The sequence below is a fragment of the Camelus bactrianus genome, chromosome 27 (genome assembly GCF_048773025.1).
Source record: "Camelus bactrianus isolate YW-2024 breed Bactrian camel chromosome 27, ASM4877302v1, whole genome shotgun sequence".
NCBI classification, from domain to species: domain Eukaryota; kingdom Metazoa; phylum Chordata; class Mammalia; order Artiodactyla; family Camelidae; genus Camelus; species Camelus bactrianus.
The window spans coordinates 25,398,939-25,416,964 of record NC_133565.1 but is presented as its reverse complement, the minus strand read 5'-3'; the positions used below and the strand labels follow the sequence as shown (position 1 = coordinate 25,416,964).

The window sequence follows — 18,026 nt, the reverse complement described above, 5'->3', positions numbered from 1 at the left end:
TCACACGCCCCACTGTAAGTGAGGGTGGGTAAAATTAATTCTCTCCTTCTGAACATATCAGGAATCTCCTCATTTCCTTTGAGTAACTGTTTATGAGTCTATTTCAAGGTTACTTGATGTAAAAATGTTCTTAAAATCCCTTAAGGAAGGATGTACAGATCCCACACCCTGAGGTCAGTATCTGCCTACCTATTGGATGAACGCTAGCTTGCTTTTGATCATTAAATAAAAAGGATGACTTTTTTTAAAGAGAACGATGAGGTCAGAGATCAACTTTACCTTTTCCAGCTAAGGCTAACCTCCATCAGAAACTACTGGTGCCAGGAAAGGGGACACTGTTAGTGTTGGGACCTCAGGTCCCGGAGGGGCTAGTGGGGACAGGCAGGGAAACGGTTAACTGAGTGAAGGGGCGGGGCTTGCATATTACACTCCAGAGGAGAGTCTTCACACCCTTAGAGGGAGAAGCTGTCCATTTTTCTTGCAAAACACAGCTCTCTTGGTCTATTTTTGATGTTTCTACTTTTGATAGAGACACAGACAGGTACAAGAAATATTTTCTTTTCCTTTTACTCCACTGCCACATGTAGATTTTGTGGCACCTGATCCCCGTACCGGCATTGAGGCACAGCCCGTAGGGTGAGGACTGCGGACAACTAGAGTGTGTACACTCAGCGCCCTTGTTCAAGCTCAGCTGCGCCGTGTAGGAAGGCAGAACGAGTGATCAGAGCCTTTTCCTATTTTTTCAAGAGACATTAGAAATTTGGATTTTCCTCTGAAATCTTCAGTTTTTAGACAGTGGACATATTAAAAAAACAAAAAATAATAACAATGCTCTTCACCCTTAACACTAAAGCGGGCAGAGGAAACCCCTGGTGCTGGGAGGCGCTGGTTCACTGCCTCCCGCCTGGCACCCTGCCCCAGAGCGTGGGCACACCTCATCACGTTGTCATCGATCTGCATCAGGGATGTGGCCGTGTACAGGCGGCTCAAGTCTGTGTCCTCCAGGCTCCGGGGTTTCTTAACATGGTCTCCAAAAAGAGCTTGCCTAGAAGAGACAAAAAAAAGCAGACAGAGAATAAAAAGCAGATGATAACCAAATCATCACACTGTACACTGAAATATCTTGTAATTTTGTCAATTACACCTCAGTAGAGCTGGAAAAAAGTTTTTTTTAAAAGAAGCAGATGATAGATAACCACAGTAGAGGCAAGCCAGGAGAGAGTCTTTGACAAATTATATGTGGGGAACTTAGGAATAAATCACTTTAGCCTTCAGAATGTCCCAGAGGATAAGGTTGCATTGTTGACTTTTGAATAACTGAAGAAGTATGAACGTCAAGACCTTATTTTCCTTTTCAGGGGCAGCTCAACAAACTAAAGAGTGGATTTGAGCCTAGGCGACTATTACAAAACCTGCACTGCTGGGAGGTCTCAGGATGGGCACTGTGGCCTGGGGTGGGCTATCAGCCACACTGGGGGTGGAGGGGGGCTCAGTCCAAAGTTGTGGAGGCCCTATCTTTACACTGGTGTTGACACTTTTGTCCCCTTTGGCAAAACCCCTTTCCCTTTATGAGCTGTTTGTGTCACTTAACAAGGAAGATAATGGTTTACCCATTTAGCATTTGGGCAAATCAACAGCTCTAAAAAGCTAATGTGCACTCAGAAGAGTAATCATTTCCAGTAAGAAAAAGATCCATATGAGAGGATGACAAGAAAGGTAGAGGTCAAAATGTGCACATTTCAACTTCCATTCCCAGCAAGGGCTCCCGCTCACACAGCTGAAGGAACACTGAGTTTGCTTTGAGGTTTGGCCCTATGGTGGGAAAGATTCATTATGAAAACTGAATGTTCTGGTATCCATTCACACCCTCTCCCAAAGAAGAGGAACAAATTTCTTAAATTTTTTTTTCCCAAAAGAGTATTAGGGTTACATACGTATAGGATAGAATTCACAATTTCAAGTGCCCTGTTACACAGTGCTGTATGTCAATTATACCTCAATAAAACTAGAAAAAAATTTGAAAAAAGAACAGACAATGCTGATGAGAAAAGAATGATAATAAAAGTGCCCCCCAAATTTCTAGACATTTGGCTTTTTCATTTTTATTATTTATTTATTTTTATTGCAGTATACTCGGTTTACAATGTTGTGTTAATTTCTTGTATACTGCACAGTGATTCAGTTATACATGTATATATTCCTCTTTATATTCTTTTGCATTGAATATAGTTCTCTGTGCTATATAGTAGGACCTTGTTGTTTATTTTATATGTAGTAGTTAGTTTCTGCAAATCCTGAACTCCCAGTTTATCTCTCCCTCCCTCCCCGCTAGTAACCATAAGTCTGTTTTCTATTAGACATTTGGTTTTCCATGGTATATTTAAGAAATGTAAATATACTTAGAGTACATCCAAAGGACTCTCTCATTTTGTTAAGAATTACACGATGGACCTTCTGGACTAATTAATCAATGGCAAGACTGGGCCCTGTAGCAAAACAAATGTTCCCTGCGAGAAGTCCACTTTCCATTCCAGAGGTGTGGAAATACAGAGGACTTGGACTTGGTGTCTGATGGCCTGGTTTTACCCATTCTGGAACCTCAGCAAATCCCTGGACCCATCCAACCTCAGCTGAGGCACACCCAGCTTAGGGCCCAGCACACAATTGATGCTCAAACACCATGAGCTCAGTGGAAACTCAGCCAGCCTGTGTCCTCCACCCACCCAACACGAGGTCTGGGGACGTTCCCCGCAGCCTGGCAGCCTGAGAGGCCTGTGAGCGCCAGCCTTGCCTGGGCGCCATGTGAACCCCACCCACAGGAAGCCCAGTCTTCCTGTGCAGCTGGCCACCTAGTACCAAATTTTCTTTTAACCACTGAAAAAAAAAAGGAGTAAGAAACTGACCATTCAGTTAGATTGCTTTTCCTAGGATGGTGTCAAAACCCCTGTAAAATTGTACTTTTTGAGTGCCCCTTATGTACCAGGCTCTGGGGAAATCAAAACATCAAGCCTTCCAGTGCTTTCCAGTTTAGTTCAAGACACAGGATTCACACTGGGGAGGCGGCAGAAAAACAACTTGGGGGAGGAGGAGCTGGCTTCACGGAGGCAGACACCTGAGAGGAACCTAAAAGGATGCACTGGGTTTGGACCAGCAGAGATGATGGGAAGGACATTCTCAGAAAGGGCAGAAGTGGTGTGGGAGAGACCAGAGGGCATGTGGGTCTCTGAGGGGCCCAGTCCAGCTGGAAGGGGAGGGAGGTGTGGGGAAAGAGATGATATCACAAACAATAACCACAATGATGAAATCATCACTGGTATTTCTTGAGCGCTACTGCAGACCAGGCGCTGCTCTAGGCACTTGTCAGGGGCTAACCCACCAAAGGATTCTGAGCAGGAGACAGGCAGGAAGAGTATGGTGGATACACAGACTCTATGCTTTGCACCAGTGGCTGGACTCCTGCCACAATGCTGCTTGGTCAGAACCCCAGGGGCCAGCAGAGAATGATTCTGGATCCCCAAGCTCAAAAGCACCCTAAAAAGAAAGCTTCCTAAACAATGATGAGCCACCCTCAGGACTGCCCTCATTTGGGAAAGAATGGAGTAGAACCGGTTTCTCTTTCCTTCTGGAGTATTTGAAAATTATGGAAGCAGAGAGCGATTTGGTGAACTTGGTAGCTTAGGACAAGTTTGTTTCTAACCAAGTCACAAAGCAGTCAGCTGAGAGTCTGTTCGATCCCTGACTTTTTTTTTTTTTTTTTTTTTTTTTTTCTGGACAAACCGGAGCTTTGTCTTTTAGTGACTCTGAAATAAGCTCAGAAAGGCCCTGTGGGTCTCCCAGGGGAGGAGGGAAGGCACACACCTGTGGGAGAGGATGATCTTCTTCATGTTGTCTGCCATGAGGAAGTTGTAGAAGCGCCGGCACTGGTCCCACTGCATGAAGGTTTCCTGGGCCCTGGAAGAACCACAAGCCAGAGTGAGAGCGACTGCGTCCAGGGGAGGACGTGGCTGTGCAGGCGGGAGGCAAGGCTCTCGCCGCTGGGGAGGCCGGCTCCCTACGCTGGAACGTGGGCTTCAACGTGTGGTCCTCAAACTATGTGCAGAAACGCTGTAACAGCTTCGCTGAATGTGAGGCCCTGGCCAGAAAGCTCTCTGGGGCCACAGGCTTGGTTGGTAACCCTGCCGACTCCCTCTTTCATCACCTGGGCTTCTCGTTGTCATAGGACCTGCCAGTACCAAAGTCTGCTTCAACTGTCATTTGAGCACATTCCCTACTCAGCTTCCTACCCTGGAAGCAAGTGTTCCTGGCTTAACAACAGGCGAGTGTAAGGGGAAGGTGGGTGCGGAGAAGGACTGTGTAGGGAAAAACCTAAAAACATTTCTTTTTTATCACTTATATGTGGAATCTAAAAAATACAACAAACTAGTGAAAATGAAAAAGAAGCAGACTCAGAACAAGCCAGTGGTGACCAGTGGGGAGAGAGAAGGGGGAGGGGCAATATAGGGGTAGAGGGGAGAAAAAGGGTTATTATGGGATTATATGAAATCATGTACGTGAAACTTTTGAAAATTGTAAAGCACTATACTGCTGAATTCCTTTTGTTTTTTTGGGGGGGCAGTAATTAGGTTTATTTGTTTATTTTTCAATGGAGGTCTACCACTGAGCTATACCCGCCCCCATAAAGCATTATAGAACTTAAACAATCTTTCATTCAATAAAATTTTAAAAATTGGAAAGGAAAAAAACACTTCTTTTGTTGCCATTTGCATGGCAAAGGAAAATCATATAATTTGAGCTTTCTTTTGATTAGCCTTTAACATTTAAGGGGCAAGAATGGAAGAAGTAGTGAGGCCATCGACCCCTTCCAGGCATGGCTGCTGGGGCCATGAGTCTTATGGCCTCTAGAGCTAGTGTGTGTAGCTGGCACAGCGAGGCCTACTGAAGTGGGGGTCACTAGGCAGGTAACAGTCCCACTTCCAGATCAGGAGACCATGGACTCAGAGGTCAAGGGACAGAGCTGCCCTGGGTCACACCAGAACAGTCAAGTCCAGCTGAGTCCAACCTGGCTCTGGCGCCCACGTTCGGCCACCACCACCTTGTGCGGCGGGAGCAGACAGCACGGCCAGCCTCTTCTACACGCCTCTGCGACCAGATATCCCTGCCCATGTGTCAGGTGAACAAACACTGATGTGGTAATTCCTGGGCTGCCGCTCAGACCTCCCTGCTCAATGCTTTCTTCCCTTGGGTGTGAACCCAAACACAGCTGTCATGGAGTCCATGCTAACCTTCATTTGGCAGATTTCTGAGTCTCGAGGCCTGATTACACCCTGGGCACAAATCTGGGTGTCACTATTCTCACACAGAATCCATTGGTTTCATTTCCCAGATGGCCAGAGAGGGGACTCTTGAGAGAGGGAGGGTGGTTCGTAGGTATTAAAAAAAAAAAAATCCAGGGAGTTATTTATAAAAGTAATTTCCTCAAAGCTGCCACACTTCAATTTTGGAATAGCAAACATTTCCCATAATATCACGGTTAAAAAATAAAAGCTGGTGGAAAGTTAAAAGGGAAAGGGTTTGTGGATTTAATGGTCTGTGACATGCCCACAAAACGTGGGCCAAAGCTCACAGTGAAGATTAATGCTGCCTTCAAAGGTTAAAGGCCATTTTATAAATGCTCGGCGGGTGGAGGGCTCCCAAACACTGCGGGACCAGGAAGGACAGGTTGGATCACCGTGGGCAGGGCCCCAGCTAAGGCAGGACTGTGGACACTTGCCTTTTGGTCTGAGGAAGGAGGGACGTGGGGTCACTCAACCCGTGAACCATAGCCTGCTGCCTGGACAGCTCCCTCTCCTCTGACCTAGGACCCAAGCTGCCACTTCCTCAGAGAGCCAATAACCCCCAAATCCTAGCTTTCTCTTGCCCTCATCCATTTCTCCCTTTGCTGACTTCCTGAAAGCTCTTGTCAGGATCTCCTTCATATTAGCGGGACTGCAGAGGCAGAGAAGGGAGGAGACACTGATGGTAAACTGAAGCCAAGAGAAGATGCTTCAGTGCTGCAGATTTCTTGACTAAATAATCCTAGAAGTATCACTCACTGAAAGGCTCTGGGGAATCACAGGGGCCCAGGGCTTAGGGAGGAACTGGGATAAGGAAGCTGGGACCCATGTTTCACCCAACCAATGCTGGCTACCATTGATTCCTCATATCTTTGGTTTATCATTCATTATATTTAAGGGATGTCTTTTACCACCTTGGGGTATAAAATTAAGGGACTGAAACTTAAACTTAATTTTATAGTGGCTTAATAAAACATAACAAAGATCAATGTATTATTTAAAAAATATTCATTTCATATATTTTAAAAAAGACCTAACTTCTTCAGTACCACCACCACCACCAGATGGAAAAGAAATAAAAGACAGGGGAACCTACTGACTAAAAGAAACTTAAGAGACAAATCAATAAAGGTAATGTGTGGACATTTGCAGATCCCGATTCAAACAAACCACCTATTAAAAAACTTCCATGAGGCGATCAAGGAAATCTGAACACTGACTAGAAATGGGATGATATTAGGAATTACTATTAATTTTTGGTGTAATCATAGTATTGTGATTATGTTTAAGAAAAAGACCTGAGTCTTTTACTGCTACATAGTGAAATATTTACAGATGAAATGATATGTCTAGGATTTGCTTTAAAATAATACAGTTTACCAGGGAGTGGTGAGTGGACGGGGTGTAGAAGAAATAAGAGTGGCCAAGAGTTAAGCATGGTTGAAGCTGGTGATGGGTACACAGGGTTCAATATCCTAGTTCTTTTATTTCGTATGTGTCTAAAACATTCCATAATGATGAAGAAGAAAGAGGAGAAAAAAGATGAAAAATAGAAAATCTTTTGGACTATAAGCTACTGAAAATTAAGATCAAAGTCAGTTTTAACTGTTAACTGTGAGCCTCAACAACCATTTCAGGGAAGGCAAAAGACCAGCAGATCATCGGGAACCACTATACATACGGCTCCATCAAGAGCCTCACTCAGGCAGCTCTCATCGAAGCCAAACTCCAATTTATCTGCCCTGCTTTTGTAGTGAGAGGAGGCAGGAGACAGAATCAGGCTAGAGAGGCAAATGAGCCCATGCCATGGCTTGGGGCTGGCAATGGGATGAACGTCTAGCAAGATGTCCAGGCTACCTGGCTGGCAAGAGTTAGAGCAGAGACTTGAACTAGGGCCTGCCTAACCCCAATGGGTAGTTCACTAAACTGTAGAAGCCACTTCATCTCTCCAAGCCTCAGTTTCCTTATCTGCCAAGTCAGGAGGTTGAACTAGAGGAATTTTCACACCTAGATTGCTCTATGACTGAGGTACCTATAGTTCTATCCCAGGCCTGCCACAGGCCACCCTGGTGTCCCCGGGGTCCTTTCACAGCTTCTGTTAATGGTGGATGAATTCCGTAGATGGGTGGTTGTGGTGAGTGGGGAGCTGGCCAACTGGTAATGTTAAGAATGGGTCTGAATTCTGGCCTTGGCTGAAGACCCTCGAGGGATAGGCAGGCTTCTGGGCATGAAACTCATGAGGATGGAGAGAATGTCCACCTGGGAACCAGATGACTCAATCAAGAAGGTTTAAAGAGAATTATGGTGGAGGCAGGGGGAGAACACTCAGATGAGACTGTGACATAGGGTACCATGGTGGACAGACTTCAGCTTTGACAGGCTGATGAGAATAGCAGTGTCATGAGAGCAAATGGGAAAGAAAGGGGAGGGAAAGATGACATTTATAGTCTCAGATACTGACATGCCAATGGGAAGAGCACATACAGGTGAACTTAACTCAGGAGTCTGTAAGATTTCAGAGGTATCAGTTAGACTTGCTAAGATGGGACCAGGACTGGAAAGAATCCTGTGATGGACACTGTGCAGCTATTCAAAGTAGGGTAAACTTTCAGAAAGAGAAGGAGCAAAGTGCTATATGACAAGAAAACACAGACCAAGATGGAAAAACATATGGCAAATGTTTGGGTGAGATCTGCCAGGTCAGATGGAAGAAATGAATTTTCATTTTTTGATGCAAACCACAAAATGGGCACCAAATCCAGGGGACTCCAGCTCTGCAGACACTGAATGAATCCTTTACATGGCCACGCAGGAGAACTTTCAAGTTCTTGACCTCCCTGTGGACAGCTATGTTCTCCAGAAGAGAGAAGGGATGGCAGGAAGTGCTCCCCAGGCTGAGCCAGATACTAGTCCACCAGGAGAGACCAGCTGAGAGACGCGTGGAACTGGGGAGAACGCAGCCAGGTCATAATCACAGGAAGGAAACCTTTGTATAATCCAGAGTGAACTTTGTTGGCAGGTTTCATAGACTCAGCAAGAACCAGGATGACTCCAAAAGGGATGATGCGCCCTGAAAGTCCTCAAAAAGTGTTTCTGTCATTGAGATCACAAATGAGAAGAGGAGAGTACCCCAAGTACGGCTTCTCTGGGAGTCTTATTCCATACTAACGTGTATGGACTTTTAAAGAATTTTATCCATCGATCTACTTACCTATCTATATCAAAACAAAGTTCCTTTAAAATGCCTTTATTTCTAATTGATGTAACATTAAATGATAAGATATTATCCATACTGGTTTCCCGGCCATCTGCTGGTGAGAGATTTCTCTCTGCACAGTTAAAAGAATTTTAAAAGGTGTTGTGCAAGGAGATGGATTTTTAAATCACTTAGAAGAGGGTCCAAACAAAACAGGGGTCTACAATTACACTCAGAGCAGTCAATTAGGCAAGAAATGGCTGAGCCAGCCAACCACTTTATGCTACCGGGGTGCTGCTTAGAGAAAGCTCAACTTTCCAACTCACACCTTGCAAAATGAGTGAACAAAGCACCAATTAAAAGGAATTAAAGTCAGAAGAGAATGAACGTGGGAAAGAATGCATCTAACACCCAAAGGAATTCAAATCTCCTGGCTCATATAAATTACATCTCAGAGTGCTGAGAGACTGAGAATACTGAACAGCTCTCCTGTGGTCTTTGAGAAAATATGGAGGATGAGAACGAGAGAGAGAGGTTCTCTACAGCTGGGATGGGCAAGCATGACTCTAATATTCAAAAAAAAAAAAAAAGCAAAGAAGGCAGGGGCCCTGCAAATTAAGATTGGTGGTGAATTTATTAAGTATGGTCTGAGGCAATAGTAAAAAATACCTTGAAAATAATATGCTAATGAAATCTCAAAGTACATTAAATATTTTCCCACAACAATGTAACAATTATTTTTATTTGGGGATGGAAGGGATTCCCTTCCAGGATTTACCCATATGCAATCATTAAAATTTTTTTAAAAAAACCCGTGGTAATAAACACATATCAAAAATTGATCATCTTAAACCTTTTTAAGTGTATAGTTCATATGTGTTAAGTGCGTTCACACTGTTGTATAACAGATTGCCAGAACTTTTTCATCTTGAAAATATGAAACTCTACACCCATTAAATGACAACTCCCCATTTCCTTCTCCCTACAGAGTTTTACATAGTTGCCTTCTCCACTACTTTTAATATACACAGTCTGTCATTTTATAGATTTTTCTTAATTAAAAAAAATAAAAGCAGCTTTGTTTTCCACCAAATTGGTGGACACGTGGGCTACTTCTAACTTGGCCCTACAAGAAGAGTCCTGCTGCAGTGGAGGCCACACCAGGACCAGCCTTGAAACAGCGTGGCCTCTGGGAGGAAGATGGTGGCACCTCTGGACCCAAGAGACTAAGGCAGAAGGCGGCTCCAGGCTGGCAACTGGTTGTCCTCCAGAGGCAGGGCCAACCTGCAGAGAGGTCATTACCTCCAGCTAGTTCAGCCTAAGCATGCAGGCAAAAGAAAACCTCTCTATACCCTCTTGGGGACTGGGCCCAGCTTCAAATGATTGATTAAACCAGAGAGTTAGGCTGAGTCTGACCACACATGTTTCCAGGGTTAGCCGGCAGCTGTTTGTGCTGAGGAAACGTGTTAAGTCAGCTCTATACCATGCAGTTTCGGGGCACTTGTCTCCTTCCTTCACTGGTGCGGCATGTCGGCAAACGTGGGCTTGTTTAACAGCAGCTACTTCACTAACTACAGCAAGCGGGCGCTGGCTTCTGAGCCTACGAGGGGCTGTGGCTAGCGGGGAGGGGCACGCCTGGGGCCAGAAGCCAAAGGGAGGGGATGGATCACTGACCAGTGGTCTGTAGGCTCAACTAGGAGAGATTTACCAGAAGCATGAACTCCTGTGTGGCCCCTGCAGAGGCAGGCGAGCCCTCCCTGCTCCACCTTGGCGTAAGGGAAGCATGGCTGCCATCATCCCCGTGCTGAAAAGGCTCATCGCCCTCAAGCCTTGGCAGGAAAAGAAAAGGTTACACTGGTTGAAAGTAAGGCACTGTCTTTCAGCGAGTAGAACTCATTAAAATGTTGAGGGGACCTGAGCCCCCAGCAGCTCCAGCACACACAGGGTGATGGTGTTGCTTTGACCTGCTGCCCGTTCCTGTGCGTAGGGTCATGGGATCTTAGCCCGAGCCTTAGCTGTCTGAGCTCTAGGGGATAAAGTTGCCTCCTTCCTCTGCAGGAGCCTAATGCGACAATAAGTAACTATGGGTACGAAGAGCTCTGAGGCCTTAAAGAGGAGTAAGTAGACCATGTCTGCAAAATGTACAGCACCTCACAGCTGCTGGTTAGTTTCCCAGCTTTTAAACCTTTGCCTTAGTTTGAACACCTTGGTTCGTCAGACGTGTGGGTCTATGCGCTGGCCAGCAGCAGATGGCGCTGCTGCAGCAAAACGAAAGGAAGCTGTTAAGATTCTGTGCGTTGGAAAAAATGAAAACAAATGGGTCCTACATCCTCCTGCTTATCAAATCCAGTGCTCTCTAAACACAAAGTCAGTGTTCACAGTAATTTCACCGCACTTGGTTGAGGAAGGGACTCCAGTGAGCCCGACTGGACAGAGGCTAGAAGGCTTGCCAAAACCTGGACCACTTGTCAGGTGAGAGCAGGCAGGGCCTCCGGCCAGGCCCTGCTCCCTGGGTCCTGGGGGGGACCTTTGCTCACCACTCTATCATCCCAGTCACCGGAAGGATGGGACTTTGGTTAACTCTGGTGACGTAATGGCTATGAATTGAATATTTCTAGTCAAGCCAAGATAAAGGTGCATGTCCTGGCTCACCAGAGTGCGGAAGGGAGTGAAGGAGAGAGTTCCCATCAGGAAGATGAGGGAACTCAGTCCTGCAATACTAGAGCTGGAGAGACCACTGAGGTCTCTGGGCCCAGTAACTACTAAACGTGGCTAAATCTCAGGAGTCACTTGTGAAATGTGTTCAAATGCAGATTCCTGGCCCCATGCCCCAGATTCATGACTCAGGATCTCCAGGGGTGAGGCCCAAGAAAGTGAATTTATTTCTAATGTGATTCTCCAGGTGATTCTTAATGAAGTGAGGCAGTCACCAGTTCACCAGATTGGTCTTTGTGATCCACTGACCTACTTATCATATTACAGTGAGTAATGATGATAATGAAGAGTTCCTGATTTACTTTCTACGTGCCTGGCTCTGTCCCAAGTAGTTCATATGCCTGCACTCATTTGAGCCTCACAATGGTGCCGTGAGGGAGGTACTATTTATTATTATTGTCATCCCCATCGGGCAGGTGAGGAAAACTGGAACCTAGGCCTTGGCCCCGGAACTCAGGAAAGGTTCCAGCAGGGATATGTTTCATGTCTACTTTTGGGTACATTTAAATTCTCCTTTTTGGCCAGCTTTAAGGCTCAAGCAGAGGCTGAATTCTGAGCTTTCATTTGCCCTTTGGGTGTGTTGACTTCAAATTCCAGTAATAGATATTTTTAGAAATAGCCTCTATCCATCAGAAAATGACAAAATAGGCTTAAACTACACCATGAGAAATAATAGGTGAGGCAAAAAGGAAGGATTCATTTATTAACAATAAGGGCTGCTTGACTTTAGACTGGATCAGTCAGGGAGTCAGGTTTTTTTTTTTTTCACTTTTTTGTATGATTCTGGATTTCTTCAAGAGATCTTTAATAACTGGTCATACCCATTTGTAATACAAAAGACATTATCATAAGGAGTAAATACAGAAAAAAATATGAACGCATGTGAAGAACCTGGAGAGTTGTGTATGAGTATGTGTGGATGAGTATGTGTGAGTGTGTGTATGTGGTGACTCTGGAGTGATCTAGGAAAACACTGATGTTGGTGGAGGTGGTTCAGAGCAGAGGATAATGCCCTCCTAGGACTCATCCTGCAGGGTTCTGTCAGCAGGAGACTGAGGGGACAGGTAAACCTTTACCCAGTAGGGCATCTCTTTTGTGTGATTCTGGGATGCCTGAGAGAGATGACAATTTGAAGGTGAGGGCACAGATTAAATGGTTTCCTTTTAATCACAGATCCCTTCCAGATGCCATCTGAGACTCAACTCTTTGGTAAATAGAAGGAATCTGGGATCATAAGGCCCAGCTCTCAGACGCTGGTTTGCCAAGTCTCCTGTGTTTTCATAAACCCACAGTTCCACAGAACTGCTGGAGTATGATCAGATTATATCATCTCACAGAGACTCCAAAGGGAAACAGTAGCTATTAAGGGGGAGCTTTGGCTTATTCAGTTACAGATCTGATCCCAAATACATCTGCATATCCTCGGCTTAGGGGGACTGGTAGGACAACTCCAGTGGATGGTGTGGAAGTAAAACGAGGTGACTCCAAGACCCAGAAACTTCTGCTCAGTATGCCACAGCATTTCCCCTCATCTCCATGGGCCAGTGTCTGGTGACTGTGCATCTCAGTAAATGAGTGCTACCTGGAGGACCTGATGGCAGAGAGACGTGGGAACACACAGCCAGAATCACTCACCTCAGTGCGCTGTAGCCCTGGCACATGCTGACGCAGCACAGGACCTTTTCTTGGTTGGCCTGGGTCTCCCCCAAGTATTTACACACGATGTTACCACCCAGGCTAAAGCCCACGACCACCAGCTGGGTCAGGGGATATGTCTTCTTGATGTAGTTTACCATGGCTCCAAATTCCCAGGTGCAGCCTGTGGGCAGAGAGGGAAGACCACTCAATCATTTCAGCTGCAACAAAAATTGGAGAAAATGTGAGTTGAAGGTTTACTAAGTGGGTGTCAAGATATTAAGAGAGAGAGAGAAATATTTATGGATACAACCAGCCCTCTGTAACTACTGGGTCCACATCTGCAGAGTCAACCAAACACAGGTTGAAAATATCCAGGAAAAAAAAAATCCCAGGAAGTTCCAAAAAGCAAAACTTGACTTTGCCATGCACCAGCAACTAGTTACATAGTATTCTCATTTTATTAGGTATTATAAATAATCTAGAGATGTTTTAAAGAATACAAAAGGATATGCTTAGGTTATATGCAAACACTACACCATTTTATGTAAGGGACTTGGGCATCTGGGGATTTTGGTATTCACAGGGTCCTGGAACCAATGCCCTAAAGATACTAAGGGATGACTGTATAGGTGTGTGTGTGTGTTTAGAGAGAGACACGTACGTCCAGACTTCTTTCTGGCTACCTGCAGAGATGTTCCCAGATGCCCCTCCGTATAAGAGGAAACACAGCATTAGCAGTGCCCATGAGGAAAGGGACCATGGCTCAAACACATGGGCAATGCTCTTTTAAAGGTGGGTTGTGAGAAATCTATCTGGATACTCACGGAAATCAAAACAGATATTCAGGGTGTGCACGAGCACATATGTTCGCACACAGATGTAAACAAAAGCAAGAGCAATTCTCTTTGGGATTAGCTTCTTAGGCTACAAAATAGGATGCTATACCCCTGTGTACAGTGATTCACGGTGTTAAGAAAAGTACCAAGTGGCTGTTATTTACAGGACCGTCTTGTCAGCATGGGGAAAAGAAAGGAAGACAAACTTCAGTCCAGAGGGATGGCCAAGATGCTCTGTGGGAATAGGATAAAAGGTTCTTGGTGACGTAGGGACAGGGTGCAGACCTATTCAGAAACACACAGAGGAGACTTCTGAACGAGAGGGTGTTTGGACCCAGTTTGCCCAGGGGAGATGATGTCAATCGGTATCCCCTTGGGAGGTTGGTGAAGTCGTGTTATGTCTCAGCAGCTCTGCTAAGAGGAGGAGCTTAGTGGTCATACACATGAAAGGATTCATCATATCTTTCTAAGGCCCAACCTGACTCTGCAGGGAGACAAAATAAAACCTACCAGGGAAAGTCAGGGACTTTGCCAAGAAGCATCTTTAAGAAAGACCAGCAGGATGACAGTCCAGATTTTGTTCATTGAAAAAAAGGAATGAAAACAGACTTGTCCCACATCCTCCCACTTAGATCCAATCCAGTTCAGAGGTTTGGCCATCCCTAACAGAGTTGAACAGCTCCTCCCCTAACCTGCAAACCATGGGGACACGAACTTCTGAGCCTGGACAAGTTCCCCTGTGCATCTACCTTCCTCTCACAGTAGGATACAGCCTAGGCTGGGCCAGCACAACCTCATGCAGGGGTTCTCAACCCACAGTGCACATCGAATCACCTGGAGAGGGTGTTAGAAATGGGCATCCCTGGCCTTTACCCTTAAAGAAGCTTATGTGGTAAGATGGGGGCCAGGCCCAGGAATATGCATTAAAACATTTTTTTGAGTAGGTTATTCATGCACATGGCACAAAATTCAAATTAAAAGATATGGTAAAAGGTTCTTTCTTATATTCTTTTTAAAAATACCAATGGCAGCAAACATACTGTTTAGCACCTTTTTTTTTTAACAATGTGTGTCTTGGAGCCACTGTGTAACAATACACATAAAACTGCACACTGCATTTTTATTTTTATTTTTTAATGAGGTATAACATACACTCAGGAAGGTGCACAACTGATGAAGCTACACGTTTACACCCAAGTAGCCACTGTGCAGAGCAAGATGCAGAATATTCCTGATGCTCCTGAAGGCCCCCTCATGCCTCTTTCCAGACAAGATCCCCCAGACTGACCGATGATCACAATCTCAAAGTGTTGGGAGCTCCTGAGGCTCGAAAGGTGGCAAAAGATGCTTCAGACTAAGGGAAAAACTAGGAGCCAAGAGCTGACCCCTCACAGCATGGAGAGACTCAGGCATCACTCTGAGAAGGGAGCATGTCTCCCTCTCCAGTGAGATGTAAGAGATCCAGTCTCCTATTTCTCCCTCCTGCACCCAGCAGAGTCTGGGGCACCCTGCAGGCCTTCAATAAATAGGCCTTCAATAAATAGCTGATGCCTTGAGTGGATTCTGATGGCCTCTGAATGGGTCCTGGTGAACCTCTGAATGGCTCCTGAAGGAACAAATGCTGGTTCAGAGGGAACCTTGACTCTTAACTTTGTAATCTGAAATGCCAGACTTTTGTCCCTACCTAGGTCATTTATTCAAGCTTCCCTTTTTAAAAGGGTAGCAATAGAAGAAATGTTATCTCTCTAGGGAATGAATGCTCAGTTTAAAATGGGGAGATGTGACATTAAAGAGCAATCTTCAAACACACTCAGCTGACATCACAGCTACTCAGTCACGCAACAAATAAAAAATTCACAAATCCTGTTAGAGATATTTGTTCACCTCTCTTAGGCCATTAAGTGGCCTTAAAAACACAGCCTTAATGAGGCAGTCTGGCCTCATGGTAAGTAAAAGATCTCTGTGTTCACACTGCTTAGGGTAGGCCCACTTAGTGGCCCCAAATGCTCCCAACTTCCCAATGATGACAAGCAGATCCTGTACTCTCTGGGCTCCCTGCTGGAGGCTCAAAGTCTGCCGGAACAGGATGGAGTCTGGCAATGGGTACTTTTAACAAACACTCCAAATGATTTTTATCCTGAGGGAACTTTGGAAAGTAACTTGGGCAAGTTACCAAACCGTTTTGGGTCTGTTTCCTCATCTGTAAAATGGAGGTAATAAAAGTGAACACCTCCCAGAGTTGTTTGCAGGACTGAGTAAAGAGACATAGGTAAAAGGCTTAGGCCAGGGCCTAATGAGCATTCAATGTTAACTATTATTATGTCTGTTAATTCTTTTTTCTTTTAATAATATCATTTAAGTCCACCCATGTTCATAGAAGCTTTATTCACAATAGCCAAAGGTGGAAGCAACCCAAGTGTCCAACAACAGATGAATAGATAAACAAAATGTGGTACATGTATATAATGGAATATTATTCAGGCTTAAAAAGGAAGGAAATTATGACACATATTATGACACGGATGAACCCTGAGGCCATTATGCTAAGTGAAATAAGCCAGACACAAAAAGACAACTACTGTATGGTTCCACTTATATGAAGTACCCAGAGTTGTCAAATTCATAGAGACAGAAAGTAGAATGGTGGTTGCCAGGTGTCAGAGGCAGGGGGAATGGGGAATTGTTGTTTAATGGATATTGAGTTTTAATTATGCAAGATGAACAGCGTTCTGGAGATCGGCTGCACAACAAGGTGAATGTACTTAACACTACTGAACCGTACACTTAAAAATGATGGAGATGGTAATCTTATATGTATTTTACCACAATTTAAAAAAATCATTTAAGCAAGGAATTGTAGCTTAACACTTGAAAAGGCCAATCTAGATTCCTAGATTTTTCTCCAAAGTAGTGTTCTTTGATCTGATTGCACATTAGAATTACCTAGGGATCTTGCAAAACAATAACAAATATTAATGCCTGGGCTCTTCCCAAATTAATTAAGTCAGAATATATGCGGGTAGGACTCGGGCATGGGTGTTCTTTTTACAGGATTTTCAGGTGATTCCAAGGTGCAACCAGGGCTGAGAACCACATGTCTAGGGAACAAGGATCTCTCTGGCTCAGATCAACAGGAGAAAGCATTTTTTAAAGGCATGCTCTCTGTCTCTGGACCAGCCCTTTACAGACTTCCCTTTCCACTTGCAGTAAGCAACCTTCACACATGGGGGCACTGCTCTGCCTTTTGCAAGCTTCTGAAGCAGGGCTGTTAGCCTGGCAGCACCTTTCCAAACTATTTTCTCATAGCCAGGCTTCCGCAGGGGGCAAGCCCCTGCTCAACCCAACCAGGCGCCTCTTCTGGGTCCATCAAATTCCTAACAAAAACAACTTTAAAGCCCTAAATACAATTGCTTTCTGGTAATCTTTTTTGTAGAGTGCATCAGAAAAGCTGCATTGATTCATTGGTTCTCAAAGCATGCTCCCTAGGCCAGCAGCATTAGCAATGCCTGCAGCTGTTGAAAATGCAAGTTCTTCAGCCTCACCCCACCAACTGAATCAAAAACTCTAGGGGTCAGGCTTAAATGGAGGGCTTATTAAGACACAGATTGCTGGGACCCACCTCTAGAGTTTCTGATTCAGGAGGTCTGGGTGGGATGAGAATTTGCATTTCTAACGAGTGCCCAAGTGGTGTTGGTCCAGTGACCACACTTTGAGAATCACTGTCCAAGTTGACAAGAAAGGTAGGTGAAATCCTCAATTTTCTGTTTCTTTTGTCTTTTAAAAGGGCAGTTTGGAGAGATGCTGTATGTCACTCATAGTTAAATAAGTGCAAATTAAAACAGTTCTCAGTCCTTTTCCACTGCCCATATTAGAAAAGATCAACAAGTTTGCAATACACAGCACTGGGGAGGGTATGAGTAAAGGCTCGCTGGTCCATCCACTGATGAGGGAGTAGGCACTGGGATAGCCTTTAGAAGGCAATGTGGTAACATCTTAATGCTTTTAAAAGGACAAACCTTTGGTCCTGCAATTTCACTTTGGGGGACTTCATACTGCAGATATGTGAAAAGATATATGCACATGTGTGCAAAGATATATGTGCAAGAATTTTCAATACAGTTTTATTTGTAGCAGCAAAGGACTGGAAACAACCTAAATTTCCATCAGTAGAGGACTAGTTAAATTTCTGTGAAAAAGAATGACGTGGCGTTGGATATGCTGACTTGGAATAACTCTGAGCCACCTTACTGAGGGACAAAGTCAGGGATGGGGCAGTGGGATGGCAACATTTCCTGTGTGTACTTGGGT

The 18,026-nt window shown here is 44.8% G+C and overlaps 1 protein-coding gene across 1 annotated transcript in view; it reads right to left on the bottom strand.

The window, feature by feature from the left end:
* Window positions 1-18,026, bottom strand: part of ABHD2 (abhydrolase domain containing 2, acylglycerol lipase) — an 89,678-nt gene that overhangs the window by 10,713 nt on the left and 60,939 nt on the right. The window contains exons 6-8 of the mRNA XM_010955060.3: window positions 12,880-13,063; window positions 3,859-3,951; window positions 935-1,045 (exon numbers count right to left, since the gene is read on the bottom strand). Of these exons, the coding sequence (XP_010953362.1) occupies window positions 935-1,045; window positions 3,859-3,951; window positions 12,880-13,063 (388 nt within the window). The remainder of the gene's footprint in view (window positions 1-934; window positions 1,046-3,858; window positions 3,952-12,879; window positions 13,064-18,026) is intronic.